The sequence below is a fragment of the Manduca sexta genome, chromosome 13, assembly GCF_014839805.1.
Source record: "Manduca sexta isolate Smith_Timp_Sample1 chromosome 13, JHU_Msex_v1.0, whole genome shotgun sequence".
NCBI lineage: Eukaryota > Metazoa > Arthropoda > Insecta > Lepidoptera > Sphingidae > Manduca > Manduca sexta.
In genome coordinates, this window is record NC_051127.1 from 4769156 (window position 1) to 4792798 (window position 23643).

General features: G+C 36.7%; 1 protein-coding gene and 1 non-coding gene across 2 annotated transcripts; one reads left to right on the forward strand and one right to left on the reverse strand.

Moving 5' to 3' along the window:
* Nucleotides 1-28: 28 nt before the first annotated feature.
* On the forward strand, nt 29-19464 carry LOC119189192. Its single transcript, XM_037438238.1, has 3 exons — nt 29-581; nt 824-1209; nt 19420-19464. The coding sequence occupies exons 1-3, from the start codon at nt 29-31 to the stop codon at nt 19462-19464; spliced, it is 984 nt and encodes a 327-aa protein (XP_037294135.1).
* On the reverse strand, nt 17039-17122 carry Trnal-uaa. Its single transcript has one exon. It is a non-coding gene; the product is annotated as a tRNA-Leu (tRNA).
* Nucleotides 19465-23643: the final 4179 nt, after the last annotated feature.

The window sequence follows — 23643 nt, forward strand, 5'->3', positions numbered from 1 at the left end:
AAAACTCTCGATCCACACTCTTGACCTCATGGCCGAACGTCGATCAATGGCGCTGCAGTCTTCCGATGACGCCGAAGCATATCGGCGGCTCAATAGACGGATCTGGAAGTCCTTGCGACACGATGTCCGTGCTCACAATACTGTGAGCATTAAAGAGACAATTGAGCGGAACGGAGGCTCCAAAGTGTTTGCAAGAGACTTGTCTATTGGGCAAAGCCAGTTGTCTAGGCTGAAGACGGACGGCGGCCGCATGGTATCGACGAGGGCAGAGGTATTAAGGGAGATCGAGAGGTTCTACGGACAGCTTTACACCTCGGTTGCCAAACCGACTGCTAGCTCGGCTGAAGACCCGAGAGCCGAGTTGATCCGATACTTTAGCGATGATATCCCGGACATCAGCCTGTGTGAGATTGAGATGGCCCTGAAGCAACTTAAGAACAACAAGGCGCCGGGTGAGGACGGAATCACTTCAGAGCTTCTGAAAGCGGGCGGAACGCCAATACTGAAAAGTCCTTCAGACGCTCTTCAATTCCGTTCTCCTCGAGGGTTCAACGCCAGAGGCATGGAGCAGGAGCGTGGTGGTACTGTTCTTCAAAAAAGGTGATAACACTTTGCTGAAGAATTACAGGCCCATCTCGCTCCTGAGCCATATCTATAAGTTGTTTTCGAGGGTCATCACAAATCGTCTCGAACACAGGTTTGATGACTTCCAGCCACCCGAACAAGCCGGTTTCCGAAAAGGCTTTAGTACTATAGACCACATTCATACGCTTCGGCAAGTCATACAAAAAAACCGAGGAGTATAACTTGCCGCTTTGCTTAGCGTTTGTGGACTATGAGAAAGCCTTTGATTCGATCGAGACCTGGGCTGTGCTACAGTCTCTCCAGCAGTGCCACATTGACTATCGGTACATCGAAGTGTTGAGATGTATATACAATAACGCCACCATGTCGGTCCGAGTACAAGATCAGAGCACGAAGGCTATTCCACTACAGAGAGGCGTGAGACAGGGAGATGTTATATCTCCGAAACTGTTCACTGCCGCGCTAGAAAACGCCTTCAAACTCTTTCAGTGGAAAGGATTCGGCATCAACATCAACGGCGAGTATATCACTCACCTTCGATTTGCCGACGATATTGTAGTCTTGGCAGAATCGCTGGAAGACCTTAGCACTATGCTTGAAGACCTTAATCAAGTCTCCCAACAGGTGGGTCTTAAAATGAACATGGACAAAACGAAGATCATGTCGAATGTCCATGTTGTGCCCACCACATCGAAGTTGGGGCTCGACTCTCGAAGTTGTAGACGAATATGTCTATTTAGGACAAGTGGTCCGGCTAGGCAGGTCCAACTTCGAGAGAGGTCAATCGTCGAATCCAACTCGGTTGGGCAGCGTTCGGGAAACTTCGCAACGTCTTCTCATCCAAAATACCTCAGTGCCTTAAATCGAAAGTCTTCGATAGTTGTGTGTTACCAGTAATAAAATACGGCACCGAGACGTGGCCTCTCACTATGGGCCTCATTAGGAGGCTCAAGGTCACTCAACGAGCTATGGAGAGGGCTATGCTCGGTATTTCCCTACGAGATCGAATCAGAAATGAGGAGATCCGTAGGAGAACAAAGGTTACCGACATAGCCCATAGGATTAGCAAGTTGAAGTGGCAGTGGGCCGGACACATAGCTCGAAGAACCGATGACCGTTGGGGTCGAAAGGTTCTAGAGTGGAGGCCACGTACAGGCAAACGAAAGGTCGGACGCCCGCCTACAAGTTGGACGGACGACCTGGCTAGGGTCGCAGGAAGTCGCTGGATGCAGGCCGCTTCCAACAGGTCGACGTGGAGATCCTTGGGGGAGGCCTATGTTCAGCAGTGGACTTCCTGTGGCTGATATGATGATGATGATGATGATGAATGATAATGTGATTAATGAAGTCAATTTCATATACGATTTAGGCTATTAGTTACCAAATCATAAAAAAATAATGTGGAAATAAAAAAATACGAACGAACTAAATATTACGGAAAATAATCATTATTAAGCAATAAAAATACCGTCGGTTATTTCATTTTTAAACAATATTTTATTGAGTCCCATAAAATTATAACTTAATCAATGTATATGGTTATGCAACTTATGGTGCAGGCCCGCTCATCTTTTTTTTGCTTTTTATTTTAAATTGTAATCAGGAGTATACGTGTCGCGTTTGTTGTAAGCTGTGACAAATAAATGTGTTTTCTTTCTTATATTTAATATTTTTTACGATATGATTTTGGTTTCGTATTTAATGATTACTGATTACTTTTACCATGTGAAATTAATATCGCATTGTCATCCGGTATACATTATTTTTGCCAAAATACGTCCATCGACCACACCTTCCCATTTTTCCTTGCTAACTACACAAACTTGGCCGCAGTTACCGACGGCTAAAAAGGGATGTAACATAATTATGTCGGGGTTGTTCGAGCGCCAATAAACGAAACGCGTTATGTTAAGGACCCTTCGTGTTGTAAAACTCTAAACATAAAAGAACAAAGTAGTAATTGGTAACAAATGTGTTTCGAGGCTGTTTTCGAATTACGAAATTGAACCTTATTTGTTAGACTTAAGTATTGTGTAAAAGCAATATGTTTACCCGTCTCTTTAAAGTTTATTTTTGTCCCATAAAATTGATAGTCAACTAGTAATTATAATAGTGTTTTTTGAATTAACGAAAAGACAAATTTGCTGTATCAACCCTACATTTCATGATGCTTTGTAAGTTTCAAAGGTCATGCGCAGCCATTGAACAGACCAGCTAGATAAGATTGCCAATGTCAGGAAACTGATCCTATACCTAATAATTTACTGCGCAGTCTACCTCTAAAGCCAAAGCTATTAAATCGCACCTGATAATAAGTTGACTTTCGTCCAGATAAAGTATCGATTGACGAGGGATGATTATCCTTCACCAGTCGACATAATTATGCCGGCATATTTGAAACTGGATATACACAGTCTTCTCCCGACACGTTTAATACCCTTCTTAACGGCGCACATTTTGAAGTTTTTCGGCTGATTGGAATGTGATCCAGTATGAATATTTGCACTAATGAGAAATTAACTCATACCGTGTATTTCATGTACTTATTAAGTACATTATTGATTTGTTTAATATTTAATAAATCTATGTGTTATTATTGTTAACTTAAGTAGTGTAATTGGTACGTTCTAATTAAAATAAATAAAACGTGGGCCACTATACCGGATTTAACACCTTGTGTAAGTGATACCTATCCGAACTAAAATGAATAACCTATCATGTTATAATCAAACTAGGTTTTGCTCGCGGCTTTGCCCGCGTGAAGGAGTTTTCCGGGATAAAAGTTCTGCTATATATGTTTTCGGGATGTATAGACTATAAAATTTCCAGAGTCTTAAACTATCTCCTTACCAAGTTTCATAAAAATCCGTTTAGTAGATTTTGAAAAATTCGGGGACATACAGAGAGACAGAAAAGAGGACTTTGTTTTATATATCTAGCTTTTGCCCGCGGCTCCATCCGCGTATTAAAGATTTTTCGGGCTAAAGTTTTCCGTTATAAAAATCACGCTATATAATTTCCCGGGAGCCTATGATCTTCCCAGGGTCTCAAATTATCTGCATACTGAATTTCATGTAATCCGTGGGCTATCCGACACTAAAAGACTTTTAGTTCGAACCAGCAGTTCCTGAGATAAACGTGTTCAAACAAACAAACTCTTCAGCTTATATAATAGTTTAGCTTGTATAGATATGAAAATCCATAACACCAATTTTCAGTGAAGTCAGTAACAATAAGCGTCAGTACAAAATCGATCCTCGTAATTGATGTAGTGCCCTCGAAACGTCGCCACCAATCTACGACTCAGCTGTTAGTAAGCGAGGTACTGAATTTATGTCACTTGCAGTCACTTAGCGTCGCCAAACTATTTTTTATAACGACATTTGGAGCCAATATTGGGACTTTATACATTTTGAGAGATATATTTATATATACTGGGCATTTTGAGGATTAAAATGCTATGTGTTCAAATAAAGAGCGCGGTTTAGTGCGATGCACTCTGCAAAGCTTCATGAACAGGCTGAGTTGAGGCAACATGAAAAATTGTATAAGGCCGAGGAATGGGGACAATTGCTGCTTTAAAACAAAGATAAATGTGGTCGCAAATATTTTTAAGGATTTTTATTTATATCTTTGCATGATGACATTCTTACCGTTTGCCTAATGGTAAGCGATACGACCGTCCATAAACAGTAAAAACACCATCCAACACCTTGAATTACAAAGTATTGTTTGGTATTCCACTGTGCTCGGCATCCTGAGACATGAGATGTAAAGTCTTATTATGTCCAGAAGTCACACTGGCTGCAATTGGATTTGAATGTAGAATTCCAAAATGCCTAGTTCTCTAAGTGGCTAATTAAAATATTTTAAAATATAGTTAATAAATTTTAACGCTTATTTTTCGATGTAAAATGAAATAAATCATATTATATAATGCTTGGATACCGGCATAAATATTTGTCAAATTTAATATAAGTGTATACAGTAGCAAACTTGAACTCAAAGGCTCAGTTGTGACCGCTTTAATGCGGTTTAAACCAGTTTAGACCGAATCAGTCACGATACAGGCTGTTAAAAGATGGCTTAGTTAACGGTCACTTTATACGATAAATCTCAATGTAAAATCTGATGTTTTATTGTTTAGTTAAATAATTAATTTATAAAATTTGTATAAGAAATCTTAACTTTATAATGCGAATAAAAAAAGTTCGTAATAGATTTGCATTTAGATTCTTGTTCACTACTTCCATCAGCGCTCGGTCGCCAGTCTCCATACCAAATGCACGCCCATACCCGGGAGGGACATTTGTTACGGCCCCAGGCACTTAGCTCACTGTATATACCTTTTGGTAGTAAATACACATTAAGGCCTATAAGAGCTCACAAATATTTTGCTTTCCTCCCCTCCGCACATCCTAAAACAGGGTTCCTATCCTATCCCAAATATTCCATCCCAAGCCTCCTCCGAGCCCCTGCTGTCGCTAAGCTGAGGGATTTAAATATCCCATTCGTAGGTTTCCCACGACATGGACTGCAGGCAAGCCTATTAAAAAACAGTGTGTAGCAGATGTAAACTTTAAAATAACCATTATAGACAAGTGTACCTAATGCAAATTGCATCACAAATTGCTATTAATGAATGGATGAGACGCGCGTCTACACAAGTTTTGAACATACTAACTTGGTTCATAATTGGAGAACTGCTAACTGCTTCAGAGTTCGCGCTGGGCTGTATGCAGTGACGTGGAAGTGTTCAAATTGAGTTGTGTGGGGTTTGAATACCAGCTAGTGTGAAAAGTAAACAAATTATCTTCGTATAATAGTGGAGAGTTGAAGAATGTGGAGCAATTAAGCCAGCAAAAATATTGCGTTTCAACTTATTTTTTTACAATCAGTCCCCTGTCCAACATCATTTGCTTCTGGGGTTCAGTGTCGGTGAAATCCTGTTTGATAAGATTAAAAAGTTTTGATCGACTAGGATCAAAACCTAAGATTTCCTAGTCCACAGCTGTTCATAATATGGGTATACCACTAGACTAAAAAGGTTATTATTGATTGTAATATCTTATAATGCTTTGTAAATATAATGCCTACAATTTATCATCCAATCAAACGACGATAGTACTGGCACACTGATGCTTGATAAACGTAGACAATGCATTAGTACATATCTACCTATACACAATTATAACTAAGCAAAACCCAATTAAACTTTGCATATTACGGTTACATTTTAATAACATTTTAGATCTTGAACTGACTATCGTATGCTTACAAAACTGCAGTTAGAAAGTTGCGACGTCCAATGGGATTCTCGAAGACTCCATTACTGAGCCTGCATGACCTGTGACGGGCTAGTGATGGGCATGAGAAGATGCATGTGACACAGTTTATATAAAAAAAGTTTTATTTAGTGCCTTATACGTAAGTTAAATGTTTAATAGTTAGATATTGTTCTGGTGTACATAATACCATACAAGATAAAAACACATGATTTATATTTTATTAGTTGCCTTGATGGCGTGGTTGTATACGATACGACTGCTGGGCTGAAGTCGTGGGTTCGATTCCCGGGTCGGACAAAGTGATATTGGTTTTTCTACTCAGTATCAGTTTGGAGTCTAGAATTTGTGCCCTATATAGTGATAGGCGCGCCCCTACCACGGGACGGGATAAACAGAGCGGAAGCTGAGTCACCAGTTGCGCCTCTGTCTACCCCTTTGAGGATAAACGGTGTGCCTGGTTTATATGTACGTAATACCATACAAGGTAAAAACAAATTACATATAAAATAGAAATTAGAATATAGGTATGTAGATATAATTAACACGTTGCCAATTTCTGCTGCCAATTACCAGTATAATAATTGTTACATTATATTTTTTTCCTTTACTGTCATCGCTGAAAATAAGCGAATGGCAATACCGTGAAATAATTTATACTTAAAGTCTGTTACGTCCTGCAGTTTATTGGTAATTGTGACGTTTATTATCAAATACAAGAGCAAAAAATCAACCTGCCACAATTATCCGATCCCTAATGAATGGTTGAATCCATGGCCGCAATTTACTGATAGGTATATTTTATATCCAGGCGATAGCAACTACCCTACATAAGGTGTTAAAACCCGCCACAATGGCCCACGTAAATGTGTCGCGTTCCACTGACTCCAGGTTTAATTATATTTCGTCACTCGACCTTCTATTGGACACGACTCCACTTACCATCAGGTGCAGTTGATTCACTTTATAGTGCCCGTACCGAAAATACCGAGATATATAAGTAAAATTCAAACACCATCACATCTCTAGTGTTGCGGTCACAGAAACTAACTAACAGTGTTACAGAGTTGTCGCTAAAGAGCGTGTTACAGCTCAGATGGTATGGCGCCTCTGCGGTCGCAACTCTAATTCGATTCCTAAACACGTATGCGCGACGGTTTGTCGAAAAATAACTTTACGGTAGCAAATTTAATACTGTTTTTCGTTTGTTGTTATTTTGTTGGTTTTTGCTTGAAATATGTGAATTGGAAATGAAATAATGTTGCAGTTGAGTTTTTTTGTTTTCTTTGATTAATGTTGGTCGACTCGGCTCATCGGGTGGATATTTCAATAGTTTTATAAATGATGGGCTATTTATTTAGTAGTATAAGTTACAAGGCTTTAAATAAAATCAGTAAAATTGTTAATTCCATAACAAAATTCAAGGTAGGCGTAACCGTGATCGAAATATAGTAATTTGATAATTTAAAGTCGAGTAAAATTATAAGAAACATTTTTCCATTGCCCTAATTTCAAAACGAATCTCGACGTTCAATCCATCATCAGACAGTTCAAAATAATTTTTCATAATTCAACCCGTTTACCGGACATCAACACAACTAATCACCTGGCTTTCAATAATGGAAAAGAATCATGAAAAATGTAATTTAAAATCAGTAAATCGGATTAGGCAATGTCAATCCCTCGCACAATACATCATCCAGTACATTCCACTTGGATTCATTCATCAAACGCCTCTTTTGAGGGATTGTAGTGCTGGGGTTTGCTTTATCGAAAAAAAAATGCTCTCGACTTAATTTGTATTAGCCAATTCTTGTAAAGAAAATAACAAATTTCGCCTTTCTTTGTGTAGGATCAGGCAAAGATTAGAATATAAATGCATCCCCTTTGTTAGCCCAATTAACATGTCACATACTGAGTTAACATCTAGGTTACATTTTATCCGTATTTTATTTATTATTGCTTTGAATAACGATACGAGCTTGCCGGTCGCCTGATGATAGAAACACCATCCAACACCTTGAATTACAAAGTATTGTTTGGTATTTCACTACACTCGCCATCCCGGAAACCCGACAGGTTAAGTCTTATCACGTCCAGTAGTTACACTGGCTACAATGTTCTTTAAACCGGAGCACAATAGCGACTACACACTGTTGCTTGGCGAAAGAAATAGACATTACGGTGGAACCTATCCAAGCAATCTCACATATGAGAGACCAGTAAACTAACAATGAGACTTGTATTCCGCGAGGAATAAAGCTGGATCAGCAATACATTGAAAATAACATCGACAACTTCTTCGCTTACGTGACACGTCACTGTTGGCGAAATAATCAATCTTTTTCGTACAAAGACACCTCGTCATGTGATATCATCGCCGTACAATTTGTTGGTACATGCGTATCCGATGTTTGGCGCCTCTTCTAATAACGAATAACGAATAAACGAAAGATGGTAACGTAGTTTAAAGTTAATTTTTACGTATAATGTATAATATACGAATAAGTAATAAATAATAATAATATCAGCCCTGTATTAATTATTGTCCCACTGCTAAATAAAGGTCTTTTCTACTTTAGAGAGGGTTTCGGTCAAATCAAATCAAATCAAATTATTTATTTGTAAGCATAGATAGTTTACAGGTGTTATAGTAATACATAATTTGTTCACTATGCTTTGCTGTTGCGTCAGCGTACAAATATATAAGTTTTATGTTGACTATGACATCACATAAAGTTATTTGTTTTTTATTAACTTGACTAAACTAAACTACATAAAAATAAAATAATAATTAAAAACAATAAACAAAATTCAATTCTTTTCTTAGGTAATAAATAACAATATTGAGATCATTAATAGGTCAGTAACGTTTAAATACTCTATAACAGAATAATAACATTTATTTTTAAGTACATTGAAAAGTCTTGTTTTAAATTGTACTATATTAAGCGATTTTATTGAATTTGGTATTTTGTTAAAAATATTAGGGGCCAAACAGAATAAGCTTTCATGCTTTAATTTGGTGTTCGAAGGAACAATGCACAGTTTTTGATTATTGCGTAATGTACGGTGGGATACTTCATAGTAAAAGGATTAACTCAGGTCCTCGAATCCAAATACAAATAGATTTGTATCGCTCGCAACTACGACTATTCGCTGCGCCGACTGGCGATCAACTGAGCTCTGCCTTGACCATGGCAGAGCGAAGTAAACTATCAAATGTCATCTGTCAATCTGTTCAATATTAACTACCTTCATATTTTATATATCCGGTTAACAATTTATATATTATCTACTGGATTCTTACAGCTCGGCCATCCTAATTCATGGTGGGTCCTCCCACTTGTCCGTCACGTTTCTTATCATATTTATTCGTATGTTAAATTATTATTACCAATTAGTCACAGAAAAAAAATAGTGTATACAAATCATACATTAAACTATCAAGTCAAGATTCAATGTCAATTGTTCACATAGTCTCCCATGATCTGCGAGCATCTGTGTCCTACCGGTATCTTTACAGGCATGCTTCATTTTTCGGCACTGCTCACTCATAGCTTATGTGAAGCGATTGCATCTATCAGTTAAACTGGTGTGATCTGCGGTCATCTGTGCCGGCAAGCACTGACTGCTCACAATCCTATTTGATCTCAATCATAATTCTATTCAATAATCACACTTCACAATTCACGATCTGCGGCCATCTGCGTGTTAACGCTGGCTGCTCGTAATTTTTCAGTTGTTCATCAATTTATCATCAATTATAATAATTAATATATAATATAGAGTATAGTCTGCCACGATCTGCAAACATCTGTGCGATACCCATACGGATATACTTCAGTTTCGGCACTGTCTGCTCGTAGCCTATATCTATATAATGTCGCTTGGTATCATACTATATTAAATTAATTTGACGTATTTTAATAACCAATTTTAATGAAACCTTTACAATCACATCTTAACAATATTTAATAATACAGAACAATGCTTTCATTACATTAACGTAATACTTAGTTCTTCATGTTTACTTAAATACTTAAAGTAACATAATATTCATTTTTCATTTTCATCGCTATTATCAGAATCAGAATCATTTATATTCTCAGGTCCTTTAAAATTAAGCCAGGGATGTATCTTGTCACAGGAAACAACGTTTTCATATACTTTGTTACCTTTTTTGTTAATGGGGTATCTTTCACTACATATCTATCATTAGGTAGTACCTTTACAATCCTATACGGACCTTGAAATTTAGGCATAAGTTTTTTTGATTTACCTAGCCTGTCTTTATCAAAGGTCACTCTTTCGACTCGAACGAGATCACCTTCACAATACTTTGTCGGTGATTTTCTATGTTTATCAAAACGAGTTTTAGCAATTGTCTGTTCCTTTTCAATTCTATTAACAGAATCATTTCTTAAATTCGTCAATTCATTGCCACTCAAGCGATCAATGGTCATATTTATCACGTCACTTAACTTGTTTTCCGATGTACTCATTATCTTGAAGCCAAATAATAATTCAGAAGGACTTTTTCCCGTAGTTTTATTAACGGATGTATTCAAACCTAACTGAACCTCACCTATACACTCATCCCATGTGTTATCGTCTTTTTCATGACATTTAGTACTTAAAGCATCCAAAATTGTGCGATTATATCGCTCTACTTGTCCGTTTGCCCTCGGGGTTGCTACGGCGTTTAAAATATGTTTAATGCCTATAGCTTCAACAAAAGATTTAAATTTGAAACTCGTAAAACACGTACCCCTATCAGTAATTAGACGAGTAGGTGCCCCAAAAAGACTAAAATGTTCCTCAAAAATACGAATTGCGGTAGCGGTCTTTGTATTTTTAACTGCTTTCAAATTTATAAATTTCGTAAATGCATCTATGATTACTAACAGATACATGTTGCCCCTACGGGAACGCACAAATGGACCCAAATGATCCGCATGCAATGTGTGAAATGGTATATCTGGTTTTGGGATTGGATGTAATTGTCCTTCTTTAGGCCCACCAGGAATCTTATGGTATGCACATTGCAAACATGCGGCTACGTACTTTTTGGTAAACCTCCTCATCTTGGGGAACCAAAACGATGCTTTAAGTCTTTTCAATGTCTTATCATACCCAAAATGGCCTACGTCATCGTGGTTCATCCTCAATAACTGCCACCGGACGGGTTTAGGAACAACCCAACGCAAACCATCTTCGGTTATTTTAAAGACATAATTACCTTTTATCTGATAATTTTTATGAACATCGACAATAGTCTTTGTGTTTGTATCTAATAGAATGGCTTTAATCTTGTTAATCTCGTCATCATCACTCTGAACAGTTGCAATCCAATCTTGAATATTCACAGTCAATACGTCTATCACATGATCATTGTTTAATTTGGTGAACTCAGCAACAGGAGCACGGCTAAGTGCATCGACATGAGACATCCTTGAACCGGGTCTATATTCAATCTCACAGTCGTACTCCTGGAACTGCATCCACCAACGACCTATCCTGGGGATTAAATCCCTTTTTGTCAACGTCGTCCGTAACGCTCCGCAGTCCGTAATTATTTTAAACCTAATGCCTAATAAGTACACGCGAAATCTGTTTAATGATGCTACCACTGCTAAAGTTTCTAAATCAAAAGAATGCAACTTTTGTTCGTCAGGGGTAGTCTTACGACTATAATACGCCACAGGTCTTATAAGTCCGCATAGGCTGCGTTGCATTAGAATACCCGCTATACCGTATTTCGAAGCATCTGTATGCAACTCGGTTTCCAATTTTGCATCATACAATGCGAGTAATGGTCTTTCTGTTAGTTTACTTTTCAGAGTCTCAAACGCTAAATCATGTTCATCTGTCCATTCCCATGTAAAGTGCTTTCTCAACAAATCAGTCAGAGGTCGCGCTATCAAGGAAAAGTCTTTTACAAATCGCCTAAAATAACTGGATAATCCAATGAAACGTCGAACTTCGTGAACATTCTTTGGGACTGGAAAATTTGATACGGCGAATATTTTTCGAGAACCGGGTCGTATACCCGTACCACTAACTTCATAACCCAAAAGTCAATTTCTTTATAAAAAGAAAAAGCACTTATTTAGCTTGAGGGTCAAATTTGCGTCACGAAGGTTATTTAAAACCTCATCTAATCTTTCAAGGCCTTCTTCAAATGTTTGTGCCGGTATTAAAACATCATCCATATATACAAGCACGTACTTAATTTTAGACAAAATCTTGTTCATCAACCTTTGGAACACTGAAGGTGCATTCGCTAACCCAAAAGGCATCCTTTTAAATTGATATTGGCCGTCAGGTGTTACGAAAGCAGTTTTGTCTTGGGAGCCTTCCTCCAAAGGTATTTGGTAATATCCTGACGCTAGGTCTAAACTAATAAATAATGAGTTACCGGCTAAACGATCCAACTGATCATCGATCAATGGTAGAGGAAAATGCTGCTTTTTTGTTCGACTATTCAATGTACGATAATCAACACAAAGCCGCCTGTCACCAGTCTTTTTCTTAACCAATAGAACTGGACTAGCATAGGCGGAATTGGACTCGCATATTATGTCTGCGTCGAGCATTTCCTTTACCATACACCTGACAAGTTCCCTTTCCGGGTACGATAACCTATACGGCCTATAAACAACGGGTCTATCGTCAGTAAGTTCGATTTCCATCGTTTCTATATTGGTATATCCTAAATCCATCATATTATGTGAAAAACACGTTTTATATTTCTGAAGAAGTTCTTTTAACTGTTTTACTTCACAATTAGATAAATGATCACCGTGGTTTAACATTTCATCGGTGTCTTTACTGTCGAAATCCAATATATTGATGTCAAAAGATTTATCCGTAACTAAAGCACGTGTCATTAACGATCCTTTTTCAAAATTTAATACACAGTCACAAACATTCTGTACTAATAAAGCACACATTCCATTCGTTATACTATATTCTCCAGGCATCAGGTAGTACTCTTTGCCAGGGAACCACGCAAGAAGCCATTTACGTATACACTTCCTGAATAATTATCAATATCGCTTCTTATTTTGATAATAGATGTATTGCGTGGCGCGATAGAAAAGTCATCTGACAGGAAAAGTTTTAACTTTGGTGGCAATGTTCGTTCAAACCTCAAGATATCACTAGTTTTTATTATAGTAATTCCCGGTTTTTCGGTAAAGCTATGACCGATCAGTACAGAATACTTAATTACACTATCATCAACTATATATACGTCAACTGACTCGATTATGTTCTGGATTTCAACCTTAACTGTAGCTCTGCCCAATGGTAATACAATGTTATTTCCTATACCCCGCATTGTAGGTAGTCGCCCTATCGACCACTGAATACCTAACCTTTCTGCTTCACTATGACGTAGCAGCGTACACTGACTTCCTAAGTCTACATATCCATGAATGGGTTGGTCATTCAGCTACAAGTCAATAAGATATTTGTCATTACTTGTATCAAAAGAATCTAATTTCATAACGGTCTTTTCTTTATCTACGTCTAATCTGGATTTGTCATTATTGAGTAGTTTTGGGCAGTTTCCCGCTAAATGACCGATTTTCTTGCAAATGTTACATTTCAAAATTTTCTTATCACACCTGTAGCTATAATGACCGGATTCGTTACAATTGAAACAAACAATAGGCTTCAGACTATCATTCGTCTTGACTACCCTCGAAGTAGTTGTAGGATTATTTTGCCCGTTACCATTTAACCCCACTCTTTTATCAAGATTGCTTTTAATTCTATTATCAGATTCTCGCGATTGCTGTTTAATAGACTGGAAATATTTTAATATCTGTTCCGGTTCTTCACATTTAGTAGCCTTAGCTCCCAACCTTAAACTACGATCTTCTATTCCATATAAAATACAGTCAACAGCGCGTTTACCGTTAATCTCGCATCGATTTAGTAAGTTGATTTTTTTCATAATAATACAATTCCAATGAATCGTTGTATTTTGCCTTTTTACCTAACATTTCTGTGAGCAATTCTGCGTAATCGTCACTTGATGGAAATGATTCCGTTAATTTAACTTTCCATTCGGGCCATGAAAACGACATAGACGGGAGGGTTTCATACCAAGTTTTAGCTACACCACTTAGCTTGGGTAGCGCATAATGGATTATTTGATCCTCGCCCCACTTATATAAATGTGCACACTCCTCGACTTTACTAATCCAAGTGTTAATAGTTTGACCTTTTGTCATAGGATTAAATTCTGGTACTACATTACCTAGCATAGGGAATTTGTTTCCCTCTGAGCGGTTATTAGCCATTGATTTTATTAATTCAATCAGCAACATCTGAGTCTTATCACTATTTGAACCAGAATTACTCACATTCTTATCATTTGGTCGCGTTCTTGAGCAGTGGCGTCGTGGTCTCGAACGACGTTCTGATCTAGACCGGCTTCTGACGTCACGCTCATCCCGCTGACGATGATGTCTCGATCTCGTGCGAAATCTTGGTTCGGTACGGTTCCCTTGATGTCCCCGTTCAGGCGTTGATAGGTTTCGATTACGGTTACTGCGATTTCTACTGGGTCGTGCGTCCGTAGTTTCAAGCGTGTTCTTACCATTCTGCGATCTTGTTCTGCGACGTTTCTCTCTAGAGTCTGACGTAGATTCTCTGCTACTGTTCCGCGATTCCCCTCGTGTCCTTCCGTGATGTCGACGTTTAAGCGTCGAATTTCTGCGCCCAGCACTGGTACCAACATTACTAGTGTTGTCCATTATCGGCACACACAATAATCTTAAGATAGGATGCACTAAGCGTGAAAATAATTAAGTAGGAAATAGTCGTGGTTTTTTTTTTTAAACATCCCACTTCTGAGCTAAAAGGATTAACTCAGGTCCTCGAATCCAAATACAAATAGATTTGTATCGCTCGCAACTACGACTATTCGCTGCGCCGACTGGCGATCAACTGAGCTCTGCCTTGACCATGGCAGAGCGAAGTAAACTATCAAATGTCATCTGTCAATCTGTTCAATATTAACTACCTTCATATTTTATATATCCGGTTAACAATTTATATATTATCTACTGGATTCTTACAATAGTTTTTTAAAAATAAGTATGTATTACTTTTGACAAATACCGCCACTTCAAAAATATACAAACATGGTAATGTCAATAATTGTAATGACATGAAATGTGGTTTACAACTTTCTGAAGCTTTAATCTTGACCATAGCTCGAATACAGCGCTTTTGTGCCTTAAAGACCCTGTCCCTGGCTACGGAGTTCCCCCAGAAAATAATGCCATAGCGCAATGTCGACGTCACGAACCCGTGGTACGCTACTATGACGGCCTTCATATCGACTACTTTAGCCAACTTTTACAGGGCGTAAGAATATTGACTTACCTTTTTGCAAACATTGTCAACGTGAGTTTGCCATGACATATCCCTGTCTAAATGAAGGCCCAAGAATTTGGTTGAAGTTGTTTCTTCAACAATATTACCCTTGTAATTAACAACATGACCAGGTGACTTTATTCGTTGGGAAAAGAACATAAATTTAGTTTTTTCTTTGTTAATTAAAAGATTGTTAACTATAAGCCATTCGATAATTTCATTAAGTGCATTATTTATGTCGTTTTCGAAGGCACAAGGATTATTGCAATTAATTAAAACCGTACTATCGTCTGCGGACAATACCATCTGATGACTTATGTGCCTGGGGAGGTCATTTATATATAATAGAAATAGTAAAGGACCTAATACGCTTCCTTGTGGAACACCGAATTTAATTTTGCGGCATTTAGATCTAAATTTAATTTCCTTGGCTGATTAAGAGAAATATGTGTTATTTAGGTATACTGAATTCGGTCACTCAAATAAGATAGTATTAATTGTCAAATATTACCTCTGATTCCATAAGCTTCTAGTTTTTATATGTGTGTTATGGTCAACAAAATCAAATGTTTTTTGCATATCCATAAATATAGCACAAATAGGATTTCTTTGGTCCATATTATTTAATATAGGAGATAGGAGATTGAAAATTGCCATATTTATAGATTTATCCTTCCGGAAACCTTTTTGTTCATTAGCTAATATCTGGTTAATTTCAATGAATTTATAAAGAGCATGATGGTCTTAGTCCACCATGCTGGCCCACCGGGGGTTGATGGATTTCGCGTACCTTCTCACTTATTATAGATACCTCTTCAGATATTCAGATAACTTCAATAAGTTTTCTTTACCATTAAAGTAAGCGATAACTCAAACAGAATACACACATATCATTAGCAAGTCAGAGGTGCATGCCCTTGTGTTTTGAATTTCTCCACTCCGTACCACGCCCAACTAGGCTATGACTGCTCACGATTTCAGGTAAGTAATCATCAGTAAAAATTACACATCGAGATACAGATGCAGAAATACCGCGATAAAATCCGTAAAATAGTTAGCTTCATTCAATATTCTCTAGGAAGCGAAATTATCCGATGGTTAAAACCTTAAGCCAGTATGTAATATTCAATGCTTACGTAATAGGTGTTCTATTTCTTGTATTACCAAATAATTTAACATTAAAAGCACTTGGTAAAACAGTGATTTATCGAGCACTGGTTACCATCGTTTATTGGCATGGCGGTCGGCAATTATTGAGCGTTAAATCTAGTAAATTGTACAAAGCAAGACCAGATAGAAAATACACTGCATCTTCGCAAGCAAGCGTTAATTAACTCGGGCAGTTAGCGCCGTCTGAGTAAGCGCATTGACGAGTCTTGGAGAAAAGTAATATTGTCATGTTTATATGATTCTAATATAGTTCGACACACTTTTAAGGCATTTTGTCGATTTGAATCTGCCTAATTTCAATATGGAAATTTAGTGTGAAATGTTATAAAAGCCTACAAGTTATGTACAATCTGAGATTTGGACCCACAACCTACTTTGCTACTAGATCAGAGGCTGCATAATATAATGAAAATATAAGTATATCTTCAAAAGAACACTAACCAAAAGGCGAAAATTATATAATGAAAATAAAAGTATTTCTTCAAGAGAACACTAACCAAAAAGCGAAAATTAAAGATGTGAAAAAAAACACCAAATTTTTTATAAATTCTTTATAATTTAATTTCAATATCCGTTGGAACTCAAAAAAAAATTAAAAGTATTGTCAGGTGTGGGGTTCGAACCCACGCTCCCTCTCGGGAACCAGAGCTTAAATCTGGCGCCTTAGACCACTCGGCCAACCTGACGATGAAGGCTTCGCCGATTTTAAAGTACTGTAACTGCAAATCACCATCATATTCGGTTAGTTCAGTCCATTAATAAACACAAAACAATAACAGTCCTGAATCCTGACCTTATTTGAGGTACAAGTTCGCAAATCGTCTCAATTGTAAGATAGAAAATATCTAAAGCTTCCTGATATTAGGTAATTCACTCCTTATGAGGGCCTACGCTTAATCTTATATCTAACAGTGATGTTAATATATAGTAGAAACTGGTTATAATATTGGTTATGACAGATAGACAAACAGACAGTAAATGACGAGGTCCCCGCATATACATGTATATAAATGAGTAGGTTTAGTTAATAACTATTATATAATATCTGATATAGAGTCCAGATTAGGTGATCCCTTCAATGTCCTAACCGGTTTTCACTGTATTCGACTGAGATTTTGGTGTTCTTTAATATTTATTTTATACAAATCTACCTGGACGTAAATTGAAACTCCGACACCATTCAGTACAAACGTTATAAATAAAAATTGCAAAGTTTCTAAGCTCAAAATCCTAGACTAAACCAACATCTAGACACGTTTGTAAACGGCAAATCGAAAAACTTTAAATGGGTCCAATTTCCAACGCCCCTGCGCTCCTCCCTCGGCTTTGCCCCCGAGACGTGGGGCAATTAAAAGAATTGCCCCACGACGATTCAGCCCGTCGAATAACATGGTAATGTACGGGACGATAGTTGGCGGATGACGCTGCGTTTTTGTTTTACCGCTAGCTTTAGTTTAGTAGTTTACAAGGACTGGGAAATTTCCAATTTTAGAGCGCTTTCCCAAATTAAAATTTAATTTTTAGGTGTAGTTTACAAGGGCTGGAAAATTGCCAATTTTGGAGCGATTTTTTAAATAATAATTTGAATTTTAGGTCATTGGCCACAAAAACACAACAAGACCGAACATCAAGTACAATACAGTTACGGTCTTACATGAACATTAATGATTGAGGCAATTCCATTAATTATCACAGCTTTAGTGAATCGAATATTGTAAATATACCACAGTTAAATTAATATACATACATAACTAATATATAAAGCTGAAAATTTTGTTTGTTTGAACGCGCTATAAACGAGTTAATCTTAAGAACTATTAAACTGATTTTGACTAATAGTATTATTTCCACTAATAGAAAGCTACATTACTTCTGAGTGCTATAAACTACTTTTTAATACGGGAAAATTTACTCCAGAAAACTTTACGAGCGGGCAAAGCTAGTAAATCATATTAACATTGCTCAATTCCAAAAGCGGCTACAAAATCGCAGCGCTCAAACGCGCAACAGACGTACGTATGTTTACAAAGAAACGATCTCCGGTAGCGCTCCTTGTTCTTTTACGTCGTTACACATAGAATTAAGTCTTAATGGTCTAGTTGAAACACCTCCAATTACTGAAAAAAAGCGAGCCTTACCTAGTTTTTTAAAGGAAGTATTCGCTTTAATTACTCCCAGGGTGTAATGTGGTTGCGTGTGTGCGTTATTTTATTAATTTTTAAAACTTGATATATGGAAAAGTAACCCTGATATTAATTAAATATAATTAGAATATTTCAATAAGTATTTGTTAAGTCACAACCTCACAATATGAGTGCAATATGTTTATCAATTTAAATTAATGTTAATACTTTGTATAATAAATACAGAATGTTGAAATTACGTATAATGATTGCGCGCAATATCAATTAAGAAATTGTATTTTAAAATATCATTACGTGTAACTATCGATCGTGTATCTTTAATTAATAATCAAGTCCAAAAACGTATTTTTGTTAATTTAGAGAGTGTGCACTGTGAAAACAGCGAGATCCTGAATTCAATTCTGATTAAAAAGACTTTATGTTCATTTTCAATTTGAAAACCAAAGCGCGGTACGTCGGTTTGCACTAAAGAGGTAGGCAAAGGTATATAAGCAAGTTCACTAAGATTGTTTTCTTCTCACAATATCATATAGCATTTTCCCATTTGGCCTTCAAAGTCTAATCTAAGGCAACTCGCAGACCTTTTCAAAAACATTCATGCTGGCAAACCACAATCACACCCAAAGCCTCAGAATTCAGTCAACCATTCACCATTCACTTGTTCATCTATTACTTTGCTTGACACTTCAAATTAGACCAGTTTAGCAAACTGGTTTCCTCAAGGCGATTGACACCCTAAGAGGTCGAGTTAGCGCAGCGGCCATATAGTCCGCTCTCGGAGTCCTGATTACTCAGTAAAATATACTGTAATAATAAAAATGAGACACTCATTCCATCAGTTGCTGGACACTCTAAAGAAGGCTCCTATCATTAACAGCGACTAGACAAGCCACAAATCGTTGCCAAAGAACACCGCTTCCTAACTAGCAAGGTTTGCGAGGCTATTAAAATTAAAAAGCATTAAATCGGAACCCAAAAGATGGGCTACTAGACTTCAAGACACTGTGAGCTCATTCAGCGTAGATCGGACCGTCAACGGCAAAAAAAAATGTAAAATGCTGTATAATGTAGCTAGATTTCGGATGACCAACTCAGTCCGCCCCGTGACAACCAAATCTGCAATCTTCGAAATATCTTCGAAAAAATATAATACAAAAATCGCGATAAACTCGCAAAACAGTTTTTTTTCAATGTCCAACATTCGCGTAAACATAAGAAATCATTATATAATCATTCTCCTTATCAAACAGTACTCCATCTAGTTGCCAAAGCGAAAATTTAACCAAAACGATTACGTCACAAAGCGGGCGGTAATGAGCCATCTCAGTAAAGTTCTCAGTTAATGTACTTTATACACTATAAAAAGAATACAATTTTTTTAACACGTCGTTCGGATTCAGGGGAGCGTGTTATGGGATGAGATTCGAGGTACAGGAGAGAGGAGGGAGCGATTTGAACTTTATTATTTGTTGATTAAAGACTACTATTTTGTAGTTTTTGTTTTCGGTATTTTAGGCATGCAGATTGTCTCTGTGGCCTTTTTTTATGACATGACAGTCGTTATTAGATTTCGGGTTTGATCCTAAACCGGGTAATGTTAAACCGGCTAAATATTAGATTTCCTATGAAGTAATAATGAATGTCAACGTGGAGTCTATAACTAACATAACTGTAGAAAAATGAGCGTATTAAACCTCTACTATATAAAAAAGCGCATGACGTCTAACGCATTTTGTAAAATATAACTAATATTTATGAGTACAGACTATACAATGCTGTAATCTCGTCTAGATATACCTAGATACTAGTCTATAACAAAATACATAAAAAGCTAAAAATATGTTAATATTCTAATTCTAGTCGCTTATAGTTGACATAAAAAAAATTATAAGGTCCATACCACCTACTCAGGTAACACCGCTTTGTAAAATGTCAAATATATAAGCCATATTCATTAATATATTCCACACACTAAAATAGCAGTTGCCTATGAGTGGCGACGGGTCCACATAACCTGATTCCAGCATGCTGCACTTTCGTTATTTTGATATAAAATTTAAATATTAGAACAATTTACAAATCTAATTTATGCATATTATTAGCCCGTTCAAGTTATACCGGGATCCCTTTCGGAAAATGTCGCTCTTCACTCTGCTGTCTATTATAATTACATACAAGGAAAAAAACACAGAAGACTGTAACCGCTTCGCTTATAAATTAAACCATCCCATTATTGTTTGTTGAAAAAAAATAACATGTTTTGTAATTTTGTTTCCATCGGTTTCCCATTACAAAGAAATGCAAATTGCGTGCAAATGACCGAATATGTTTTTGCATGACCAATTTACTTAACATTTTAAATCATCATTGAAAGGGTAAGCAGAGATCTAGTTAATATAGTCACTATGTTATTAATATTATACACGTGAAAGATTGTAAAAAAATTGTTTATTGAAAATAAACGCAGAACAATTGAACGAATTTACATGAAATTTGTCACTCTGGTTGACCATGTCCTAGATTAACACATAGGCTACATTTTATCACGGCAATTTGCTCCAATCAAGAATAATATTTTTTTTAATATGATTTTGAAATAGATGGCGGTAGTATCGCACCGTGTTTTAGATACTTGTAGCAGAAAATATTTCTCAAGGGTGAAGACGCGAGCAGCACCTAGTGTATTATACTCGCCCTATAATGTAATAGATAAACTTTATGGCTATGTGTGAATAGTTCAATATTGGGCAACTTACAAATATTTTCGAAACTAATAAGAGAAGCTGCCATAAATCAATGTCACTCAATGGGTGAACTTACTGCACTTATCATAAGGTGCAGTATACTTCGCCAATACAAAACCATTCGATATTTGAATTTTGCTACAAAACCCAGTCAAGTTTTGTGACCTTATGTAAACAAGCTTCATACAAGACTGACAAGTATGACGGACAGCTGTTTGCTCGTACTGATCATGTTCCGACAGCCGTGACGTCACATGGATTTGTGACATGCCAAATTTATTTGAAATTGGAACGTTACTTTTTAAATAATATTTATGTGTTTTTTAGATAGAATTATATTATAAACGAGGATGATTTTTCAATAATCTAATAAAAGATATTCATCAAATAAATTATTACCTGACTGAGAAGTGATTTTTCAATCAGATTAAATTTATTCATTGGATATATTACAACACATATACTACTACTACTAAATAGTATTAGTATTTTAATAAAAAAAAATGTTATAATAATCAAACCTCTAAAAAAAAAGCGGCGATAGCCTAGTTGGTTGTGGAACGGAATGCCGAGACGAATGTCCGCAGGTTCAAATCCCAAGGGAACACACCTCTGATTTTTCTAAAAAATTATGTGTGTATTCTTTGTGAATTATCGCTTGCTTTAACGGTGAAGGAAAACATCGTGAGGAAACCTGCATACCTGAGAAATTCTCTATAGGAATTTCGAGGGTGTGCGAAGTCTACCAATCCGCACTAGGCCAGCGTGGTGGACTAAGGCCTAATCCCTCTCAGTAGTAGAGGAGGCCCGTGCTCAGCAGTGGGTAAGTATATAATACAGGGCTGATATTATTATATTATTATTATTAATCAAACCTCTGACGTATAAAATTATACGGGCTAATACTTCATTTAAATAATATTTATGTAGATGGAGTGTTGCCAAACTGTGGACGTCGATAGTCGTTTTTAAACAATACACTGCTCTATTATCGCGCCATTTATCGGTAGAATAGAGATGATCCTTACACAGATTATTTTTATGGATTCAAATAGAATATACGACACGGTATTTTGAAACTATTGGTCAAGTTGTTTTTAACGTTTTAAATGACGAGACAGGCTTGCCGTTCGCCTGATGGTGAGAGATACGACTGTCCCTAAATATTAGAAATACTATCCAACACCGCGAATTTCAAAGTATTGTTTGGTATTCCACTGACTCGACATCTTGAGATATGAGATGTTAATTTTTATTATGTCCAGTAGTTACACTGGCTACGATGTCATTCAAACCGGAACACAACAGTGACTACACGCTGCTGCTTGGTGGCAGAAACAAAAATTGTGGTGGTATCTAACCAGGCTGAACCCCATATATGAGAGACCTATCACAAGTATATAAGTCTAATTTTTATGATACTCAAATTAGGACTTCAATTGTTTTTGCCGCTAATCAATGTGGAAGTTTTATTATATTGTCAGTTGTAACATATATCCCAGTCATGGTCTAGCTGTGTGCCAAATTTCATCCAAATTAGATCACCAGCTCCTGCGTTTACTTGTAACAATCATCCAAACGTTTCCACGAACTTTCACATTTATATTAGTAAGATATTCATGGGTTGGCTCCAGAACGCAAATTGTAAGTACTGACACCCGTACTTTTCATAATATTGCAGCAGTGACCACACCAGTGTTCCCTTTGAACGTTAATCAGTGTTAATGGTAATTATTGTGCCGGGAATTTGCATCAACTCGGCGCAGCCCTTCAAACACCCCTACCTCGGGTTCTCGTCAGATTATGCAATCGAGTTAGCTGTGAGTTGTATGGTTGAAAGCGTGTTCGAATTTTAAATTGCTTTAAAATTTTTGTATTGAAGGACAGCGTTTTTTGTTTTTTTTAATCGTTATGGTTCTATTCGAGTACTTGGTCAACTAAAGAGATAAATTCGTTCTTTGTAAAATAAACGATTTCGATTTGAAGTTTAGACACTTTAAGATAAAAAAATATTTGTTAAATTATAATCAAAGTTAAACATTAAAATAATTAAAATAAGTCCAATTAATGTTTGTCTTCTGAGTTCCTTTTTAGAACAAAATATACGAAGTAATTTCCACTTCTAAGTTTAAATATTATTACGAAAGTTAAGGTGAAGTTTCATAAACTAACTTTGTAATACGCAAAGTTCCTTAAAATAGTTACATAAACAATAATTCCTTTCTATTTAATTATAATAAACAATTTTAATTTTACTAATAAGTAGGTATACTGTGAACATTCTAGACCTGATCCCATGCAATATAAGTCTCATATATG